This window comes from Labeo rohita, chromosome 8, assembly GCF_022985175.1.
Source record: "Labeo rohita strain BAU-BD-2019 chromosome 8, IGBB_LRoh.1.0, whole genome shotgun sequence".
Taxonomy (NCBI): domain Eukaryota; kingdom Metazoa; phylum Chordata; class Actinopteri; order Cypriniformes; family Cyprinidae; genus Labeo; species Labeo rohita.
Genome location: NC_066876.1, coordinates 481,928 through 506,182, shown reverse-complemented (window position 1 = coordinate 506,182; position 24,255 = coordinate 481,928). Strand labels below are relative to the sequence as shown.

Sequence of the window (24,255 nt, the reverse complement as noted above, 5' to 3'; positions counted from 1 at the left end):
CTGTTAGGTCAGTCATAAAAGTAATTTACTGGAACAATAGCTTATGCAATCACTGTCACTGAATGCACCATTACACCATTTCAGCCCAAGTTCACAGTAATTAACAATTATTGCAATAAACGAAGACAAACAAAACACATCAAACAGTAGTCCAAGAGTAGTGCACTGGTAAACTAGCCTATAAAGGAATATATAGGAATATATGTTTGATGCCTTCTACAAACCATCACCTGTTCATAAATGCGTGCAACAGCATCGCGAACCAGGACCCTTTAAATTCGCCGTGGCAGTAAAGATAAACCTAAAACTATGCTGTAATATGTGAAAAATAAATATACCGGCTTTTAAGTATTCAGTGACATGGGCTAAAGATGACTGTAAAGCAGGTCTGATGTTATATAAGAACACTGTTTTATCGTGCGTAGAGTGGTTGAATCCACAAGCGGAGGATTTAATCTGATGTGAACGGAGAGGAGGGAGTTGCAGCTAGTATCGTAGTGCTGGAAAATCTGATTCATTCAAATGAATCGGTTCGTTCGAACGGTACTGTACCGGTTCTTTCAAGTCAACAGTCAAAACTGTTCCCAGCTGCGTTGCATTTTATGCCCATTCTTTTGCAGGTAGATTGAAATGTGTCTTTACAGTTGTTGTCGTGTACATTATGCTTTTCATTATTTTATATAGGCCAGAGAGGTTTTCATTTTTGACTACTTGAATTCAAACAAGAAACAAAATGTAGTGCGGTGCGGGGATTGGTTTGTCCTAATTTTGTTTGGATTCGGACCGGTGCGCATGTCATCAGAAAGAGATGTCCTTGCAAGGAGTTATGTTTTTATAAAAAATTAGAGGGGCATGATATTCCATAAAAATAAAAATAATTTTTATTTCTTTTTCTAGACAATTCAGTTTAATGCTGGTCCAAATAAAGTACTGCACCATTAATAGTTTATGCATAATATGCAAAAGCCCAATACATCCGACAAAAGCAAGTGAAGCAGCTAGTGAAGAGATTCACGAACGCTTCCGTCGATTCGACGGTTCTTTAAAAGAACCGACTCAAAGAAACGATTCGCTCGATAAACGGACCTCGCGAAGGTTTAGGCTTTAGAGAGAGGGAGAGATATCTATGAGAGGAAGCGAGATATGTGTGCCGTCTCTTCTGCAGTCTGGATAAGGCACTGGCTAAAATATGGATCATTATACAAATGTTCCTACGATTCTCATAAGAGGCTGTGAAAACTAGGATGTTTTAATCGGTCTGTCTCCTTTCAGTCCAAATCAACTTTGCCGTTTTTGCGCAAAATGGATGCGCTGAGTTTTGCCGTGACGATCTTCTGGTTTGTGCTCTTCGGGGGGAACAGAATGAGCAGGTGAGAACACGCGTGTCCTTCACAGCAGTGTGAGGATGAGGAGGATACTGCTGCAGACACATATGTGAGAACGCAGCATATTGTCAAAATATTGCCCATGTAGTAGAATCTTCATCAAAGAGGCTTGAAAGCAGTGAATAAATGCATCTGATTTCTGAGCAGAATTTGAGCTGATCTGTAAAACGTTCGTCATCCTCTCTTTTCAGTAATGGTTTAAGCTGATATTTTTTGTGAGTCTTAGAGTTGATGCATCGTATGCTTCTGCCTCCAACGTTAAGCAGAAAGGATCGTTAGATGACAAATTTAATGGTAAACATGTAGAACAGAAGATCATTTTAGCCAAAACTGTTCATTCTCATGGACATTATGAATATGCTGTCATTTGTAGAGAGGTTATTAAATCTTTGTAGAGAGGTTATTAAATCTGTAGAATCTATTAAATGTGGTCGTGTCACAGTGCGAGTGCCTGGATATGGGGCAGATGTTCGTGGTTTTGCTTTATAAATAGGAGATACATCGTCGTGGCTATGTGGTGGTAGGTAGTTAGATGTATGCTGTTATAAAGATTTCTGTACGTTTCCGTGAGGCGCTCTCTACCTTGCAGTTAGAAAATGCAAGTATTTATTTCGGTATGGGTCAAAGGGGGGTTTTCAAGCATGAAAACAATAAAAGTTCAATATAGCTTTATTCCCCCACCCCACCATACATTAGATTGTGTCTTGTTTATTTATTTTTTTCCTTAATAAATAAATACATAAAGACATTTTTTACCATTATTTACAGAAGCTACCCAGTAAAATGTAATTCAGTGTAACAATAGTTCATATACCAAAAAATCTTTTCAGGCATATTTAGAACAAGAATCATTAGATGACATTAAAGACCCTATTTACGGATACAGCCCCCACCCAAAATTTAATTTTCGATTTTTTACCAGTCTTTGCTGCCATCCTTCAAACCACTACATTTGAGCCATTTGGCAATAAGAAATGTGTAAAATAATAATTAAAACAACAACAACAACACTTTTGTAAATGGACATTAAAATGGGATTTCTCATCTTTGACCCATATAGACACACATCTCTCCTTTTGTGTGTTGTGCAGTTCACAGTTTATTTCTCTTGTGTATGTGCGATAACACATTAAGGTCTTGTGTACAGTACACTTATGAGCTTTTATGTTGTTCTTTTTTTAAATGAATCTCACAGAATCATCACTACTGTTGATCAAATTTCATCTCAAAATCAAATGGGATTTGAACAGTCAGAGAAGTAACATCTCTTTCTTTCTGTAGTTAAGTCAGCTGTACTGAAGAATCTCAAAAGTCTTTATTTGGTGTTTCTCTTGGACATGACACACACGTGGTACATTCTTCTAAAGAGAGAGAACGAAGGGGCTTTGCTACCTGTAAATACCACTTCTGTGCCAAGAAGGGTCAGAGTAGTATACATAAAGTTTAGGACATATGAAGTACAAGAATATTACAAGTTTTGTTGATTTGAATCAAGGGTGTAGTCATTTTCGCAGCCCCTTATCAAAATGAGCTAATTTGCTTCTTTTACAGATATTAATGACATATTGTTTGTTTGTTTTAATAGGTATATGCTTAATAAGTTTTGCCATTTTTCCCTGAATTGTATTGGTTGTCATTAAGAAAAAAGCTGTTGAGAGGGGGTGTCTCATTTATCCAGAGTTCTTTTTTTATTATTGTTTCATCCAAGAAATTGTAATTAAAAAAATAAATGTACACAATGTAATAGTAATTCACTATTAATTCAGGTCGTTATAAAACATTTTAGCTGTCAGTCAAACTATTTGTGTGAGCTGAGCTCATCTAAAGTGAAGACTACTTATGCCTCATAAAAGCTTTTATAAAGGAGATTTAAAGGCTCAGTTGTCTTCTAAAAAGAAAAAGGAAACAACACAGAGTAATACAATAAACAAAACTGTACAACTGTACACTAGATATAAAATGAAAAAAAAAAAAAATAAAAAAAAAAAATAAAATAAACCTCTGCAATGTCATAGACAAATACAAAGTCCTGTACACATCCAGAAAACATACATGTGCAGTAACATGAAATAAGGCCTCTGCAACCTGATATAAAAATAAATTTCTGTAAAGTGTAAACATTGCTGAATAAAAATTCACTGGATTATAGGAGTGCCAAAATACAATAATAAATCAGACTGAGAGTTTGCTTTCTCTGACCACCTTGCAGTGGAATGAATGCCTGGCAAAGAAACACTGTGATGGTGCATTTGGCAAATTGATTCATAACATTACAGAAAGTAGTCAAATTCAGTCACTGTATCCAGTGTAAGAGTTAGGTTTCCATTTCACCTAATTGTGAGTCTTTAGTTTGAAATATAGAATTTATTTGGAATTTGCCACACTAAGATTTTATGTGTAATTTTGTCACTTCTTTGTTTTACTCAAGCCACATTGTAAAATCTAATTAGTTGGGCTTACTTAAAAAAAGCATGCAAACCGATTGCCTTAAAAAAACTAAGTAAAGTGAAATAGGAATAGTATGTTGTACTGACAAATGCTTAGTTCGTATAGTTTACTTACACGAGAGCTCTAGTAACTAAAAAAGAACTGTAGGGGGTACTTAATCATTTACTTTAGGCTTACACTTGACTTATTATAGCTACTCACTGACTCCCAGAGTGCATTGCAGCATGAATAAATTATGCAATTGCTTTGTTTTACTGTTGTTGTTTTTATTTGCTAATTTTATTTACTGACTTGTGTCAGTAGTAGCACAACAAAAAGAGAAAACAAAATAATATAATGGTTATTGTCACAATTAATAAAAATAAATAAAATTGAATTGTTACCATTGTTGTGATTCACGTGCTGAATGTTTAAGTCTGTGACTTCAGCACATTACCACGAATATTAAAGGACTGTCTCAACCCAATAGAGTTTCTCAAGGTGTTTATGAAGAACAATAAAATTTTAAAACATCATTAATAAATATACAAAATACGTTTGCTAAAAGATTTAGCTAATCAAAACATCAGAATCATGTTACTTTTTAAAAGCAACCTACTGTTTACGTTTCTTCCCTTGAAATCAAAAACTATGACTTCATGTAGTATTACTGCATCAAAAGGAAGAAAATTATCATACGAAAAGCAAAGTTCCAAGTGCCCAACCAAACGGAACATTAATCACTATAATGGTAAGTAAAAAAAAAATAATAATAATAATAAATAAATAAAATAAGACACACCAACAACATTTTACGAAAATCAACATCAATTTATGAAGTCAGCTTATGTGATGTTCTCTCAAATATATAGTTGTATTGAAACAACATTCAAGATGACTTTGGGAAATGAGTGAATGTAACTAGTGAAAAATAACTGCAGATTAACAATTGCCACCTCAAAAAAAATAGCTTTTCTTCTTCTTCTGTTGTTATTTTGCAAATTAGCAACATATTAGTGCACTGCTGCCTCTCACTGGTTTATTAATGTCATTGGTTCCTTTGTGGCTACTTGAATATTTTAAGTAAGCATCGCTTACTCGCTTGAAAGTAGCTGTAACTTAATAAAACCTAGTAAGTATAGCAACTAAATAAAGATAACTAATTATATCTAAGTAAGGTAAACTATTGGATTTTACAGTGCATGAAACTGAAACAAGAAAACCCTTTTTACTTCAAAATATTTTGCTTATTTTCTTCATTTTGTTGGTTTTTGTTAGTTATGTTGCTTATTTTGTTCTTTTTTGTTCATTTTGTTGCTTTTTTAGTTCCTTTAGTTCTACTTAAAATGAGGGGACAAATTATTATACAAAGCACACGATTTACTTAAAACGAAGGGCACAAACTATTTTGAATTATTTTGCAAAGATTTACTTAAAACGGGGAAGGAATTTGTAAATTGTGCACACAATTTAATAAACAGAGGAAACAAATTAGTAAATCATTTAACTCAATTATCATTTAAAAATCATTTAAATCAATTAACTTTTTTCTATATGACATGTGCAGGGCTCCGTACAGAAACATAGAAACAACAGTTGCGGATGGCGACAAACTAAACAGAGGGACTCTCAAGAGTTGCCCATCATAATTCCATTCACCCTGCTACAACCCAAGTATTGGCATCCCTTCAAGGGAGAGCATACATCCCTACCCTTATGCTGGGCACACACTGCACAATTTTAGCCGTGATTTTCACAGTTTTGTGGAAATCACAGACAAACACCCAAAATCAGAGGCAATTTTGTGCTTGTTAACATGAACGACAGCTGCATATAATGTGTTACCAAAGACGAGATCTGTGAAAAGCGCCGATGCGTACCCAACGCATATGACATATTTGGCATGCTAAATATCTGGCGCTGTCAGCGACTCATCTTGTGTGAGGTTGGTTGTGAAACGTAGTTTGTAGACAGGGCAGTTGTGGCCAATTCTTCCTGTTGAAGATTTTTCCCTTTCACCATTCCGTCGTGTTGTGTGCAAACAACAGCAACTAGATTGTATCCCAGACAGTCGTACAGTGTGAGAAGAGCAGCAAAAAATCATGCAGCGCGAACCTGGCATTACTCAGGAAAGGGAGGCAAACAAGAGCAGGACATGATGCAGTTTGCCAAGTAACGTTTCTCACTCGGGTACTAAACTCCAAGGAAGACACAGGAGAGCTCAGACCCTATTTAAAGACCCCAATGTAACCATTCAAAGGGGAGCATACACCTCTTCTTCAAGACCCAACAACAGTTGGCGAGAAAACAAAACTCTTATGAGTCACCCTGTTTTACCCAAAAGGGCACTTGAGCAGCTCTGCAAAGGGAGCATTCAGAGTTCTAGAAGCCTCAGTAATTAGCCCTCCATACCACAGCTTTCAATGTTTGCCACTCGTACAAGGGGAAGCATATCCTTCAAGACCCAACAGTGGTTGAGGAGGGAGATAAATGAAGTAAAGGGACAATATTCTGTAACTCTGATTAGAGGGAGCAAGTGACGGCGCACAGCAAGGACAAGTGGCTTAGTTCCTTTTCTTGTTTTAATTCTAAAACAAAACCTACCCAATCCCTGTGAAACCAGCAATCAAGGGGGAGTACTTTCCCCTACTTCAGAACCCAACAGGGGAGCTTATGCCCTACTTAAAAAACCCCAGTACACTTGAGGAGAGTAGCTCAATCCTGATTTAAATGAAGGGACTTTTCTAGGACCTGCTATAACTAGCACTTTACTCCAGCACTAACCATAGTATGCGGCAGATAACACGGAGGGATAAAAACAAAAAAGAAAACAAGTCTTTGAAATAGAAAAAAGAATTGAGAACTGGGGGCTGTTTTAATAAATGACGCTAACAAAAATCAGGGATTAAAGCCCAAAACCTGAATTGAAATAACCTGACAAATGAATCAGGGCTAAAGTGGTTCTAAAGCGGACATATCACAGTTATATACGTCATCTGTAAATGTTAGAAAGTAATGCACATTTACAGAGGTGGAAAGAGTACGAATATATTCTACTGAAGTAAAAGTACCATTACATTTATGAAATTTCATTTAAGTACAAGTAAAAATACCAGTCTAAAAATCTACTCAAGTAAAAGTAAAAAGTAGCTCATTTAAAAGTTACTCAGAGTAAAAATTACTTAGTTACATTTTAACAGCAGAAGGGGGCAAAAATGGGATAGGCCAAAGGTGTCAGTTCCTGAAGGGCCACAGCCCTGCACAGTTTAGATATAACCCTAATTAAACACATCTGATCCAGATAATATAATCATTTAGGCTTATTTGTGTGTTGGAGCAGGGTGGGAACTACAAACTCTGCAGGGCTGTGGCCCTCCAGGAACTGCACCCTTGACCTATCCCTTAGCTTGACACCCCTGGGATAGGCCTGCAAATCTCAAACTACTTGTTTTCAATGAAAGGAATCACTTATTTAGAATAATAAGATATTTGGGATGTTACCAGGCAAATTAAATCAGTATCAACAAAATCCATCTTTGCAATGTAAAGGAAACACAGAAGCTTCATCTGAAGTGACATTTAGATGTATTTACACACTGTTTAATGCAGGACATGAATGCTTTTACTGTTAGTAAGTGAGTCATAAACATTAAATGGTTGATTGATTCAGGAACAAAACACTGTCATGTTGCTTGTTTTATGGCCATTTTAAATGCATTTTAACAGTCTGAATCATGCAGTGACGTACTCTAAATACGCAAAACAGCAATTACAATATTATCGCAGACGATATATCACACACCCTGCACCACTGTCTTGTTGGCTAATTTGTGCAAAACCTTTTGCTAAACTGTCAAAGCTTCATTTTAACCACCAATGCAATGATGCAGAAGAGATGGAAGAGATCTTTAGCTTTAGCTTTTTTCTTGAAGATTTCTTGAAGGACTCAGCTGCTTGGACTGAGTTGGGCAGGTCATTCCACCAGCAGGGAACGAGCAGGGTAAAAGTCAGTGAAAGTGATGCCTCTTTGGTCCTTCAGCTCATTAAAAACTACTCTTGCTGCCACATTCTGGATTAGTTGCAGAAGCTTAATAGAACTGACTGAAGGACATGCCAGCATTACGATAGTCCAGTCTGGACTGAACTGAAGAGGTTGAATAAGGAATTGCATAGCATGTTCTGCTAGAAAGGGCCTGATCTTCTTAATGTTGTATCCACCTGTTTCTGAGGGGCACTACTTTCTGTGAGGTGGCAGTAGTGTTATACCAATGGTATTTTGTGTGCTAATTATCGAGAGGCTAAGTGTTTTTCGGATCTTTGTTTACTTTGTAAAGTTGCAAACCTTTATGAGAGATGTCGTTACAGTGCTCAGGGACAACATGTGCTGTTCGAAGCTGTGCTCCCACATCGTTAGCAAGTTTGAATTGCTAAATCTTGAATGACTGTCAACTAGTGATGTGATATTTGAACCGAGGCATCGGAGCTTGTGTTAAGGGGTGTGCCAGATGAAGCCTCGATTAGAGGCTTGTGCTGTTAATGTAGAAATCACAAAAAACAGTGATAAACGAAGCTTCACTTTCTCTCCAGTCCCATGCGCGATTCAATTTGTGTGTCAGATGTTACTTATTTATATTTTTAAATACCCAGTCATACAAGCAATGTGAAAAATACCAATTATTTCAGGAAAATTAATATTTGCCATACTGTATGCACTTCATGTGTACATTATTCTTCTATTACATCAAATAGATATTCGTACTAGCATTTAATGCCACAGTTTAATGGGTAAATGAATTTATCAGAGACAGAAATTCAACAAACAAACACACACACACACACACACACACACACACACACACTGTTAGACTTATATTTGTGTAGTCGATCTGTGGAATGTGTGGTGAATGTTTCATCTGAAGGTGTTTCTTTCACAGGCTTTTGGCTGCTTAATTTTTTACTAACCACCAGATCGCGTTGTTTTCGACACTCAAAGCTTTGAATCTTTTCCTGAAACAGTCAGAGGTAAATCACGAGTGCTTCACAAGGCTTCATTTGCCCGTCACTACTGTCAGCTGTTGAATGAGTGAGTGTCACATCCCGTTTGTTTACTCCAAACCGAAAGACGCTCCCACTTTTGACGCAAGGCCTCATGGGGCGTAGGAAACTTGTGGATAAGGCAAATCTGCAGGACTGGGCAGTTCTAGCGATGTGGTCTGTGAAATTCAGCTAATCATCAATTACAACTCTTGCTGACCTTGAAGATGTTACGGTTGATGCTTCTAGCTGGATAGAGAAATTGTGATGAAGTGTTGGGTTGGCTGAAACCACAAGCAGTTCTGTCTTGGCAAGGTTGAGTTGAAGGTGATGGTTCTTCATCCAGCAATAAATGTCGGATCATCAGGACGGAATGAGAGGTGGAGTTGAGTGTCATCAGCATGGCAGTGATATGAAAAGTCATGTTTCTGAATGACAGAACCTAGTGATTTGCAATGTTGACATGAGGATCTGGTGTTTAACCATTTCAAAAGCAGCGAACAGATCCAGCATGATTATAGCAGGGCAGTCTCGGCTGAACGTCCACTTCTGAAACCAGGCTGGTTGCTGTCCAGGAGGTTGTTCTGTGGCAGAGACTTGGACACAATGGGTTCAATTGTTTTTGCAATGAATGAAAGAAGGGATACTGTACTGTAGTTTCTCTAAAAATGCTGGGTTAAGAGTGTTTTTTTTAAGCCGCGTGTTATCCAAGCTCATATAAAGAGGGAAAGACATCAGTGGTGTGACTGATGATGTGAGTGAGTGCAGGCACAACTGAAGGAGAAACAGCTTGATGGAGATGAGATCACGCGGACAAGTAGTAGGATGATTAGAAAGGATGAGTTAGAGATGATGAAGGAGGGGGAGGACAAAAGAAGGAGTAGAATGTTTTAAAGAGCATGCAAGAGTTAGATGAATTGTTCATTTTGCTGTGGTGGTATGTCCTTTTAGCAGTGGAGACATTAGCAGAACAGGAAAACAGAAGTGTTCGATACACACTAAGGTCTGTAGGATTTTTTGAATTGCGTCTCAGCAGCCCTGAGCTTAGAACAGTACTAGCAAAGAGCATCAGATAACCAAGGGACAGAAGGGGTGGTATATGGACTGGCCTGGAAAAGAGGGCGCAGACCTTGTCCAAACAAGGCGTCAGAGGAAGTGAAGACGAAACCATAGCAGATGAGAGTGAACACAGTTTACATCGAAAGGTGATAAGTATGTGCTGCGGAGTACCCAGCACATGATCAGCGGAGCAGTGTCATTTGTAAATATGGTCCAACTGGATTCATTTGTGAGCAGAACAACAGCCAACACTTCATTAAAAATTCAAGTAGTTCTCCTTAAATAGATCTGCAAATATCTTAGTGTCATTGATTCATAAGTCTTTTAACTCTTTTAAACTTTAAAAGATTGCTGTTCAGCTAGACCATTAACTGGACAGTATATTTTTCCATATATTGATCTTATATCCTGATATTTGTTTACATAATAGCTCCTTAACCCTGCTCCTGGAGAGACAGACTGTTCTGCAGAGTTCAGCTCCAACCTTATTTTAGCTAAAACGTAAAATATGACCCATCTCTAATGATTTATCCAAAGGATATTTTATGTTTTCACAAAATCACAACATTTAACATGCACATTATCTGATATTATCAGATATTTACATTAATTCTGCGATAAACATACAATTGTCTCCACCAAGCTGTCTGGAGTACTAAACACTCAAACCTGACAATCATTACTCAGCTCATTAAGGACACTTCAAATACTCAACCCAGACATGTCTCATTGTCTCATCTCACAAACAGGAAACTCGATCCTCTCCAGTTAAAATGACCTATGTTGTAATACTCTTGATTAGTGTTGAATCTCAGCACTGAATCCCCAAACCAGTTAAGTGCAAACCCTGCCCCGCAGCCAGTTCTAAAGATTTGATTGATTATGTCAATCGCAGGACTGTTGCATAACAGTGCAAACAAAAATAAACCTTAACCCAGTGAATCATTGCCAGAAATAACCAAGAACAGATCTTTTCCATGTGTTTCCTCAGTTGTGTTGCTTCTCATCTCTTTTCCTTATTTGCCCATTGCTGTTTAATTGGTTTTACCTATGTGCCTTGTTGTCTCACCTGTTCTCCTTCCTGACTTTGTTCCTATAGCTTCATTTGTCTGTTGCCCCATGGCGACTGCCAATGAACTTGTTTAACTGTCTGCTTAACTGATGCAATAATAAGCATTAATGCAATAATAATATCAAGTTTAAGCGTGTCAATATATTAACAAACTACTTTTAGCAGACTATAAATAAATTCAATATTACTGATGTAATATGTAATGTGTATGTTGCACTAATCAGACATATTTCATCATTAACGAGATGATAGGTGGATATGAATAAAGAGTTTGTTTGCAAGAACAGATAACTCTCTGTCACGTTTGGTGTACGGGGAAAAGAGGTCAGGGTCCAAATGCAGGAAAGGAAAATTTTAATGAAACAAAACACAAAAGAACGTAAACCAGAAGGCCAACACGGCACAACACAAACTGGAAACAAGGATCAAAAATCAAAACCGAACACACACGAGGACAAAAGACAATGCAGACCTGAACAGGAGTGAGAAGTGAGAGTTCTTATACAATAGTCCAGAGTGTGAACAGCTGTGAGCGTAATCAGTGCAAATGACAAGACAGACGTGAACAATCAGGGGAGTGCAGTGCAAGGGGAACAGCGACCTCGAGAGGCTGAGGGAAGACCCACAGCCCCGATCATGACAGTACCCCCTCCCTACAGAACGGCTTCCAGACGTTCCCAAAGTCTGGAGGGAGGAGGTACGGAGGAAGGCAACTCAGGGGGAGGGACGGCGGGCCAGGCCCGTGCAGCGCAGTCACCGCCGCGTCAGGAACAGAGAGAGCGGTCACCGCCGCGTCCGGAACAGAAGGCACGGTGAGGGCCGCGTCAGGAACAGCGAGCGCAGCCGCCTCCGCGTCAGGAACGGAGATAGCGGTCGCCGCCGCATCAGGAACAGAGAGGTCGCCGCCGCGTCGGAACAGAGAGAGCCACGTCCGGAACAAGAGCGCGTCAGGAACAGAGAGAGCGGTCACCGCCACGTCCGGAACAGAGAGAGCGGTCGCCGCCACGTCCGGAACAAAGAGCGCGGTCACCGCCGCGTCAGGAACAGAGAGAGCGGTCGCCGCCACGTCCGGAACAAAGAGCGCGGTCACCGCCGCGTCAGGGAACAGAGAGCGGTCACCGCGTCCGGAACAGAGAGCGCGGTCACCGTCCAGGAACAGAGAGAGCGGTCGCCGCCGCGTCCGGAACAGAGAGCGGTCACCGCGCGGTCACAGAGCGCGGTCACCCGCGTCAGGAACAGAGAGAGCGGTCGCCGCCGCGTCCGGACAGGAGATAGCGGTCACCGCCGCGTCAGGAACAGAGAGCGGTCACCGCCGCGTCCGGAACAGAGAGGCGGTCGCCGCCGCGTCCGGAACAGAGAGCGGTCACCGCCCGTCCGGCGCGCGGTCACCGCCGCGTCAGGAACAGAGAGAGCGGTCGCCGCCGCGTCCGGACAGGAGATAGCGGTCACCGCCGCGTCAGGAACAGAGAGAGCGGTCGCCGCCGCATCCGGAACAGAGAGGTCACCGCCGCGGTCGCCGCCGCGTCCGGAACAGAGAGAGCGGTCACCGCCGCGCGGTCCGGAACAGAGAGCGCGGTCACCGCCGCGTCCGGAACAGAGAGCGCGGTCACCGCCGCCGCGTCCGGACCGGGAGATAGCGGTCACCGCCGCGTCAGGAACAGAGGTCGCCGCGGTCGCTGCCGCGTCCGGGTCAGAGAGAGCGGTCGCCGCCGCGTCCGGAACAGAGAGCGGCGGTCACCGTCCCGCGTCAGGAACAGAGAGCGCGGTCACCGCCGCGTCCGGAACAGAGAGAGCGGTCGCCGCGTCAGGGAGATAGCGGTCGCCGCCGCGTCCGGAACAGCCGCCGCGCGGCGGTCACCGCCGCGTCAGGAACAGAGAGCGGTCGCCGCCGCGTCCGGAACAGAGAGAGCGGTCGCCGCCGCCGCGTCCGGAACAGAGAGTCGCCGCGGTCGCCGCCGCGTCCGGACAGGAGATAGCGGTCGCCGCCGCGTCCGGAACAGAGAGCGCGGTCACCGCCGCGTCAGAAACAGAGAGAGCGGTCGCCGCCGCCTGCCCGAGGAAGAGCGTCTCCGCCCCCGCCAGAAAGCAGGGCCGCATCTGCGCAGCCTCGGCCCTACAGGCGTCCATCCCCGCCAGACAGGCGTAGATGAGCTCGAAACGGGCGGCCGACGCCGCCTCAAAGGACATTCCCGCCGTGTCGGGAACAGAGCGGGTGGTCGCCGCCCCCAAACGCACGTCCGCCGTCGCCAAACGGGGAAGCTTCGCCTCCCCGAAAAAAATCCTCCCCGCTGGACCCATCTTGGAGGTCTGCATTCTGTCACGTTTGGTGTACGGGGAAAAGAGGTCAGGGTCCAAATGCAGGAAAGGAAAATTTTAATGAAACAAAACACAAAAGAACGTAAACCAGAAGGCCAACACAGCACAACACAAACTGGAAACAAGGATCAAAAATCAAAACCGAACCGAACACACACGAGGACAAAAGACAATGCAGACCTGAACAGGAGTGAGAAGTGAGAGTTCTTATACAATAGTCCAGAGTGTGAACAGCTGTGAGCGTAATCAGTGCAAATGACAAGACAGACGTGAACAATCAGGGGAGTGCAGTGCAAGGGGAACAGCGACCTCGAGAGGCTGAGGGAAGACCCACAGCCCCGATCATGACACTCACTTTTATTGTGTTTTATTGTATTAGTTAGCTGGGTTTTTTTCTGGGTTATTTTTACCTAATCAGTTTGACTGTAATGCACAATGAAAAAACATGATTTTTAAAAAATTAAAAAACAAAACAAAAAAGAGGTTTTTTTTGCAAATCAACTCTTAATAATATAGTAGATGCATATTCCCATTGTCAGTTTTGTTACTTGAATTTGTCCTTCGTGTCTGTTTGGCATAGCTCTCATTAACCTCTTAGCTTCTTGATTCAGTGCCCCCATTTGTATTTTGTTGTATGTCTTTGTCTAGTTGTTCTATTTTGGACTCTGTTTCTGTTGTTTTTGGCTTGTTTCCTTCTTATTCTATAACCAGCATCCACTGAGCCCCAAGTTTAGGGGTTTTGTTTTGCTTTTTGATGCTTGGTTTCTGTGTTTTATACTGTTTTTCATAACACCTGTGATGAAAACCTTTTTCCATCCATTCGACTGTCCTGTCTTTTAGTCCACCTCCAACCGAATACAGTATGTCACACAATATATTTCAATATTTTGATTATTAAACTGCAATTACACACCCACATCTGCATCTATGATAAAAATGTGAAAGAGAAAGTGAAAAACATCTGTTTGTTTTATCCCCACAGGGCCATGCTGAGTGATATTGGTGACTATGTTGGCACAGACATTGAAATATCCTGGTTGCCTAATTTGGATGATTTAATGAAAGGTTATGCTCGAAACTTTCGACCAGGGATTGGAGGTGAGTTTTGTATGTATAATTTATCACACTGCATTGCACTGCTCAACCACCTGCATCATTTTAAGCATCAATATTTAGTCTCTTTTTTTTGTTTCACAACAAACCTCACACTTACTGTTTCTACCAACAGTGCTCCAGTTTCTACAGTCTATTTTTAGAGTATTACAATTAGCCCACATATATTTGAATCATATCATCTTTAAGAAAAAAGCTTGTGAAAGCCACACCACATGTCAGCACTGTGTAATGCGGACTCGTAGGAAGCGTGTAAGATCCAAGTGCGAGCTTTTATTATACAGATCGTAGTCAAACAGGCAGGGTCAATATCCAAACAAACAGTAATATCCTGGGCAAGGCGAGAGCATAAATCCAATAAACAGGCAGAGTCCAAAACCAGAGAGAGCAGTCAGAAAAGTAACAAATAAACAAGGCAAGGAACGATGGCAAAAACTAGACAGAACTATGGCGGTGAACTTGACAAAACAATGGCAAAAAACAAAGTAAAACAGTGGCAAGAAACAAAACCGAGATAATCAAAACAGGGCAATGAAAACAGGGAAAACGCTTGGTAGAATCCGCAAGAGCAAAACAATACTTCACGCTTCCTGTTTGGTGTAGGCCTCCTTTTATGGCCACCAAACAGGAAGCAACCAACGAAGCAGCAGAGGGAGCAGCAACAGTCAGTCAGTGGGTGAGGGCTCCCTCTGCTGGCATGGCGTTACACACTGATAAGTACCTAGTAATAAAACATACCTTAAACATACCTCTTATTCAGTAGGTCTGTGGTTCTTGTCTGCGAAACCTGAAGAACCACCACTCTTCATTTATTTTTCTTAATTTATAAAACTGTAGTTACATTCAATGTAGGTTACATTTCATGTCCATTGATGATAATTATTTTTTAAACAGTTCTCTAAGAGAATAAATACTATAATCTTACACAAATGTTTTGTACACCAAGTGTCCCTTCAATTGCAGTTTTTGCCATAGCTGCTTTTTTCTAAACTGAGTGAGTCTTGAGTTCAGAATAATTAATAAAAATCCTTAAAGTCAATATTATTTCTTTCTAATAAGAAAATGTCTCATTTTACTCGTGTTACTTCATGTTACTAACCAAACTGCAAACAAACAAACAACAATAAAAAGATTTATTACAAAACTATGTCACCCGCATAATGTGATGATGTTTTGTTATATGGCAGACATTTTGGTAAATGTCCTCTTAATTTTTTCTGTATTTTATTAAATTGTTTTGTCCTTAATTACTGTGCTGACAATGTTACACAAATATCTGCAAACAAACAAAAAATAATAATAAATAAAATAAAATTATTATGTCTTTTTTTTTAAAAATAATTGTACATATGGCATATTTGACTCACTAATCAGCATGTATAGTGGCATACAGTTTGTTACACTGATAAAAAAAGCAGATAAGTAATCAAGCATCAACTAAAACCAAGAGTTGTTTTAAGAAAGTATACTGTTTTTGACTTTTTTGCTGATGTGAAATGTACCCTAAAATATAGAATGACTCAATGCCTAATTGTACAGTTAATATTTCCTATGCAATATCATTCAAACTGAGAATGTTAACTCATTACTCACAAGAGCTCATCAGTCAAACCTGAATAGTAAGTGATATTAGTATATTACGTAATACATATTATAATGTATTACATATATAATATTGTACATATATTGTATACATATATGTCTTTTGGCCCTTGCACATCAAGCATTAACCAGGCTTTAAAGGTTCTCAATTGCTTTGGGAACTGCTTCACAATTTTAACAATGTGGCACCCTTCAAAAACGACACATTCTTGTCATATCCTTGTGGATTGTGCGGTGACATATGGTGCAATATTGCTTCAGGAGACCTTGAGTCCAGGGCTCAAAGTCTTTTGTTGACCCAGTTCCCCTGTTGCTGCTTCTCTCTTCTCACACTCTTCTGCCCAATACAATGAAAAGGTTAATACATAATAAAATATATACTTAATTAACAATAAAAAGTATACAGACACATTCATAGCTTTTTCTGTCACAACAAAGGCATTTTAATGTCACTATAGAATTAACTGCATCTGTTCTTCTTCTTTTATAAATATGCCATTCTTCAAAAAAAAAAACACACCAGTGAAGGTGATCATTTACATCCTTGAAGCAACTTTCTTCTATTGGTGTCCAGGGATTCAATTCGATCATTTTATTTGATATCACTTCATTTTTTATCTTTTGGTTCATATTAATATTTGTACTTTAAAGAGTCAGAGAATTAAAAGAAAGCTTAAAGAGTACTGTACAGTGATGTGTGACCATTTATGTTCCTTTTCTGACCCATCTTTACAGGACCTCCTGTGAATGTTGCCATGGCCATTGAAGTAGCCAGTATTGACCATATCTCAGAAGCCAACATGGTAATGTTTTGGATATCACCCTGTTTCGCATGTATGATGTATTGGATTTGTTTTGTTGTACTGGAAAACAATCATATTTTTGTCATTAATGTAGATCAGGTTGTAGGCAACTTCAAAGTTGTCCATCCCTGATGTAGATACCTGATACCCAAACAAATTGTGCTAAATTTCTTTTGAATATTTTCCTTTCCATAGAGTGGATTAATTTCCAGAATAACACATAAAACAAACAGCAGGGGTAAACATATGTAAATTCACGATTTACTAAAACATCTGGGTAATAAAATGTTCAAACAAATGTAAAAATCACTTGACAAGACATTTGTGCATTCATCCAAAACCCAGCTGTAATATAATTAAAATGTTAAATGATTCAGAATTATCACCTCTTATCAGTTATTTCTAAGTTGACAAGTACAGTATTTCTTCTTATGAGAGGTCAAAAACAAATTACAAAGACTATATCAAAAATACAGACTGCAAAGTAAAAACTCAAAGCAACAAAACTGAATGCACCTGTTTACAATCACCTGTGTATCAGTGATACACACGTTACAAAGCCTGTTGTCACAATCTGCACAGTGACATGATGATTGAGAATCCAAATGCAGTTTATTTAATCCATTAACAGGTGTGAGATCATACACAGGGCAGTCAGTCCAAAGAGTTACAAACAGGGCAGAAAACTAAGAAAAAAACAGGATAACCAGGAAACAAGGCAAAGATTAAACAATGACACAGAAACCAGAAAGCACAGACTCAGAGAAGCAGAGTGAACCCATACAAGAACCCATATGGGCAAAGGATTGTGGGGAATGTAGTTAATGAGAGAGTAACAATAGTCAGGGATGGAGTGACCTCTGGAGGAGCTCATGGACACTCCAGCTGGTGATCATGACACTGTGATCATTGAAAAAAAAAAAACTGCGTACACCTGTGATTAAAATGTGAACCTGTTCCAAATGACCTCCTTGTTAGCTTACAATAAATAAATAAATAAATAAATAAATAAATAAAATCTATCAAACCTAACGCAAATAGGCAAAAACAATTTGTAAATTCACCAACAAACCATCTATCCAAAGAACCATTTCCATTAAGGGCCAACATTTTTTTTTAATATGACAATAATCATTATTGTCATTAATTGCTTTTAATATTGTAATAATGAGCATTAATTCTGATTAATGGAATACAATGTGTTTTGGGGAAGTCGAATGAATTCAGTTATATCTTAGAACCTAATACCACTGATTAGAAGGCAAAAGTAAAAAATTCAAGGGCATGCTAATAACAACTAGTTAATAGTGAAGAGTTCCCTAATCTGAAGATTTTTAAACATATGAATGTAATCCTTCATCTCAAATGTTAACACACTGGCAACCCTGCTCATTTATTTACATTTATTTAGTGTGTTTTAATAATTTAATGATCACAGGGCTTTACTGTCAAAGTTTTAGAAGATTGAAAAAACAACAACAATTAATTAATTAATTAATTAAAGTTCATCGTAGTTCTGATTGGCTGAGTTGTGTTTAAAGCCATTGTAAACTGTTTTATCAATGCTCAAGTTCAATATTAATGTGCTTATACTGTTAATTAATTAAACAATATGGAATTCAGGTTTAGTCCATCTATTTTCAGACCATACAAGCAAATGTTGTGGATTCTGTGTTGCTAGACCAAACTGTTATTATTTAATGCATTAACTCATTTGAACAGAATCTGAAGCTGCCATCAAACTTTGTGTGTCTTTGTCACACCACACTGACCACAGCACAATTTTGTCACAGCACCGCCTATTGGTCAAAAGTAATAAGTATTATTATTATTATCTATATTCATTGATTTGACCACTGTTAAGGGGTTTTAGGAAGCACAAGAACATCCCATATCGATGGTCAAACCATTGTCAAACCATGCATAGCTTCTAATGTCTTAATGCTTGATTCAACTGTTCAAAATAAACTTATCCTGTAAATATGAACAATATGCAACAAAAAGACTTTTTTATATATATATAATAAGCATTTGTTTCAATAGGAATACACCATGACAGTGTTTCTACGGCAGAGTTGGAGAGATGACCGACTGTCCTACAACCACACAAACAAAACTCTTGGCCTAGACAGCCGCTTTGTGGACAAACTCTGGTTACCAGACACATTCATAGTTAACGCCAAATCAGCTTGGTTTCATGATGTTACTGTGGAAAATAAACTCATACGCCTGCAGCCTGATGGAGTTGTTCTCTACAGCAGTCGGTATGTTTAAACTAGTTTGTGGTTTTGTATTGCCAATAATGTAAAATGACTTTGAGCAGCACTGTAAAGCTTGACAGATCACAGTAAAGGGAAGAAAAATTAAGTAAAAAAAAAAAATCAAATACAAATCAAATACTGTTTTAAATACACGGTCATTATTTTATTACAAATAAATCTGCCTAAATAAATGTACTTAATATATACATAAAGGCCACCACCAATCACGTATTTCTGAGAGCTGTGCAATTGTTTATGCACTTTATATAACATTTTTTTACATCAACATCATTATTTTAAAAGGATCATACAATTTACTTTTCAGTGTCTCAACACATGATTACAAAGGGTTTATTTACCTTATCCATGTTCAAAATGTTTAATCATGATGGTTTCCCTTTCAGAATTACTTCTACAGTTGCATGTGACATGGACCTCACCAAATACCCCATGGATGAACAGGAATGTATGCTAGACTTGGAAAGCTGTGAGTAAATCAAGAAGTTGTCTGTCATCTCTCTTTCGTGTTTACAGTGTTTTAACTTCATGAGCACAAAAATGATTCCTGCACAAAAACAAACAATAATAACAATGCTTATGACTTTAGATATTCAGTCTTTTTTATTTTCTCCTTTTGTCATGGCACTGACACTTCTCCATCACTTGCATTGTCTTATTTCTTATATTCTTACATATTCCTTCCTTTTATGTTCCTGTACCAGCATAACCCTATGAGAGCAGCATGTTTGAGAGACAGCTGTTATATGCAGCTGAAGGCAAACTAAGATGTTTTTCATGTTGCTGTGTTTGCAGACGGCTACTCTTCAGAAGACATTGTGTATCACTGGTCAGAGAGTCAGAAACTCATCCATGGGCTGGACAAATTAGAGCTGTCCCAGTTCACCATCACAGATTATCGCTTTGTCACGGAGATGATGAACTTTAAATCTGGTGAGGTTTTTCTATCGACATTGTCTGATATATCTGATATAACTGAACTCTGCCAGGTTTAGGTCATTGCTAATGCTGCCACAACTGTTGTTGTCATTTTAAATTATTGTAATACATTTTTTAACTCAAAAACTATATTACATATTTTCAAGCCAAATACTGTCCTTTGTTTGAACAGCTGGGAGATTTCCACGTCTCAGCTTACGATTTCAACTAAGGCGTAACCGAGGAGTATACATCATCCAGTCCTATATGCCTTCCATCTTACTGGTTGCCATGTCATGGGTTTCATTCTGGATCAGCCAATCAGCTGTGCCAGCAAGAGTGTCTTTAGGTCTGTATTTCAGTGTTTATACTGCTAGTTTTATAAAACATATAGTTCTTCAGTTGTAAACTATATATATATATTTGATAGTCCACTTTGGACACTTTACTTACAAGAAGTAACTACATGTCAAGCAATTACATGTCAACTACCAGTCTACTAGAGTATTAGTAGATATAATATCTGTTAACACTTGATTTTAATGAACCCAACAGAGATTTACTTGTAACTTTGCTAGTAAATGTCAACTTATTCTACTAATCTTAACCCTAACCTAACAGTACACTAACACACTAATGAAAACTGGTTAATGTGTAGTTAAAAAATTAATGAGAATTTGTTGACGTGAAGTTGCAAAAGTAACTTATAGTTAGTTGAATGTCTAAAGTGGACTATCAAAATACAGTGAACCTAGCAATCTAGCACAGTTAAAACAAACCACAGTTAACTTGATAAGTAAAACAAATATTGTCATGTGTCCATTAACTTTAGGAATCACAACAGTGCTCACCATGACAACACTGATGGTCAGTGCTCGCTCATCATTGCCCCGCGCTTCTGCCATCAAAGCTCTGGACGTGTATTTCTGGATTTGCTACGTCTTTGTGTTCGCTGCCTTGATCGAATACGCTTTTGCTCACTATAATGCAGACTACAGCAAGAAGGAGAAAGCCAAAGTCAAGACGAATAAGAGTGCAGAGGTACGATCGGAAGATTAATTTTTGCAAAGAAGGGTAAAATTGTGTGCTATACTATAACTTACCCATCTCAGGACACCAAGTCCTGTAGGTATATATATATACAGTACTGTGCAAAAGTCTTAGGCCACTAGTATTTTCATCAGCTAAAAAATGGTTTAAAGGCTAAACCCAGAAGAACTGTGACAAAGTCTCCAGGATGCTTCAAGAAACCTACCTGCAAAGCTGCAGCACTGTTAAAAGTTTTAGGCACTTGTGTAAAAATGCTGTAAAATGAGGATGCTGTCATAAATAGATTTTCTTTATCAATTACCTTCTATTAACTAAATGAAATCAACATTTGGTGCGACCATTCTTTGTGTTTACAGCAGCTTTTGCCCTAGGTGCACTTGTGCAAAATTTTTCAGGTAGCTTTGCAGGTAGGTCTCTTGAAGCATCTTGGAGACGTTGCCACAGTTCTTCTGGATTTAGTCTGTTTCAGTTTGTTCTGTCTTCATGTCATTCCAGACAGACTGGATGATGATGAGATCAAATCAGTGTGGAGCACTGGCTGCACTCCTTGTGCAAACAAAAATCTCACTAGATTATTACAATTAATGGCAAACAGAATGTTTGGAAATGTAAACTGATAGTGGCCTAAAACTTTTGCACAGTACTGTATATATATATATATATATATAAATATATATATATATATATAAATATATATATATATATATATATATATATATATATATTTATATACATATATATATATGTGTGTGTGTGTGTGTGCGTGTACTTGTTTTTGCTACATTGTGGGGACCAAATCTCCCCACAAGGATAGTAAAACCTGAAGTTTTTGACATTGTGGGGACCGCAGGCCGGTGTTAAAAAATTATTAAAAATAGTAAATGATGTTTATCTGAAAGTGTAACGATGCAAACATGTTTTCTGTGAGGGCTAGGTTTAGGGTTAGGGTTGGGTTAGGGAATAGACAATATCATTTGCACAGTATAAAATCTATAGAAGTCTATGGAAAGTCCCCACAATTCACAAAAACAAACGTGTGTGTGTGTATACACACAATGTACAACGGGGCTAAAGGCACCCCCTAAGAAAAAAATGTGCTTTTTACTGTGCTCAAAGTGTATGATTGCAGAAAAATACATATGTTTGTATTGAACATTTATGGAGCAACAGATTTTCTGTGAAAATAAATCATACAAGTAATTTATTTTTGTTGAAAAATCTCATAAATGTATGCGGTGGCAAGGGGGGCCTGTTACACCACATGCGGGGTACAGGGTTCACCAGCATGTAACAGCAAATGATATTTCATTATATAATATGATTAATATCATGTTTTTAAATATGATGGTTTCATTCCACACATGGTGATTATCTCTAAGATAACATAATATATATTTACCATCTGAATCTAACAATGTCTTGTCAACAAATGAAAAGTCAGCTTTCTATTAATTATTATACACCCCAACAGCAGGGGTGCTTTTTACCCCAAATACCATACTTTTACATATTCTTTTGTTATTTAGAAACTGCTGTTTTGATGATCTTAAACTGAAAATCATTAAGAAGATCTTTGTCTCAAGATATATTGAATAATTTTAATGTTGCGCTGATTCTTTGATTGACTTTGATCTTTTTTTTATTGACTTTGCACTTTATATAGACTTTTTTTCATCAAGATAGAATGGCACAATATTAATTAAAGCCTTGCTCCATATTCAGTTAAGAGGAGAATTAATTAATAATTAATAATACTACTTTTTTTTAAAAAAAAGAGCTAAAAAAAATATATAATAATCTATGACTTTTAATGAACAACTTTTCCCTCATGTTCTTTTGCAGTCCATGGTAAAGAATGGAAAGCAGGCCATGGTTCTGTTTTCGCTGTCTGTGGCTGGCATGAACCAGGGCCTCCTCGTCTCTAACAGGCAAAACAGGGCCCAGAGGGCCACTGATCCTCCTGGAGAACAGCATGAAGAGACAGAGGTTCGTGGCACTCAGTCCCGTCGGGCACAAAAGGAAAGCAGTGAAGAGAAGAAATGCTGCAAGTGTAAACCTATTGATGCTGATACTATTGATATCTACGCTCGTGCTGTCTTCCCTTTCACCTTTGCTGTGGTAAATGTCATCTACTGGGTGGCATACACAATGTAAATGATTTATAAAATTTTGAGCTCTGCATGTATATAAACAATGTGACAACAGAACTATACAGTTATTATAATATAAGAATATCTGGATTATTAAGGCTTATCAATATAATGTTGTAGGGTAGTCTTTTAGAATATCTTCAGTGCACTATGTTTAATTCAGTTTCTTGGAAGAAAAGGGGTCTGTTGCATTTTAGAAGACTGACACATACCTCTGCATCTTTACAAATAGTCTCTGATGCTTTACAATGACATTTCCTTTTTTGCTCTTTCATAATATTTGCACCAGAATAGCCTTTTGAGTACTGGTATGAATGAACCAAAGCAGAACTTTATACTGCTTTATGAATGAATCTCTTGTCTTCATCCCTACCTTCACCATCTTTAAATCTTTCCTCGCAGAAAAGTTCAGATTTTTTTTTGTTTAAATTGACTTTTTTTTTAATGGGAAATGTGGCAATATCAGTGTGTTTCTTGCAGCTTAATATTGTTCTCAAATAAAATTCAGAGCTGTCTAAATTATTAACATAAACATTAGATATTTTTCTGTATGCATTATTTTATATAGTGTTTATCATTTATCATTCTCCCAGCAATGGAGTTTAAACATGAGCAATTACCACTTTGTGTTGTGGGAAAATATGACATATTAGCCATGGGAACCCTGCCAACAAGTAATTATGTTATGCATGAGAGTTTGTATCAGTATTACTGATGAAGATAGTTAGGTATGTTATTCTGAGCAATTTATCCCTCTTTCAGTATCTTTCAGTTTGCCTTTTCTTTTGTCAGAGGCAGCTCTAATGCTGCTTTTGATACTGAAGTGCCACATTTGTGCTGCAACAAAATTTGTGATTGTCATGACAATCAGCACACTTTTTTTTTCTGTGCATGAAAATGAACATGTTATTTATTATTTCCTGTTTTTTTTTTCTTGTAAATATATTAAAGCCACCACTGTGTGGTAAGTCTGTGAGGGCCCTTGGCACCAAGGTAATGACATGACAAAGTTGATAAATAAAACTGTTTTTGTCACCCAAGATTAGA

General features: G+C 38.5%; 1 protein-coding gene across 1 annotated transcript; it reads left to right on the top strand.

Moving 5' to 3' along the window:
• The first annotated feature begins 1,073 nt into the window (after positions 1–1,073).
• gabrd (gamma-aminobutyric acid type A receptor subunit delta) lies at positions 1,074–24,248 on the top strand. The gene is made up of 9 exons (XM_051117288.1): positions 1,074–1,370; positions 14,276–14,391; positions 16,744–16,811; positions 18,855–19,075; positions 19,477–19,559; positions 19,886–20,023; positions 20,202–20,357; positions 20,841–21,049; positions 22,901–24,248. Exons 1-9 carry the CDS (start codon positions 1,303–1,305, stop codon positions 23,210–23,212), a joined length of 1,371 nt encoding a protein of 456 aa, XP_050973245.1. The 5' UTR covers positions 1,074–1,302; the 3' UTR covers positions 23,213–24,248.
• Positions 24,249–24,255: the final 7 nt, after the last annotated feature.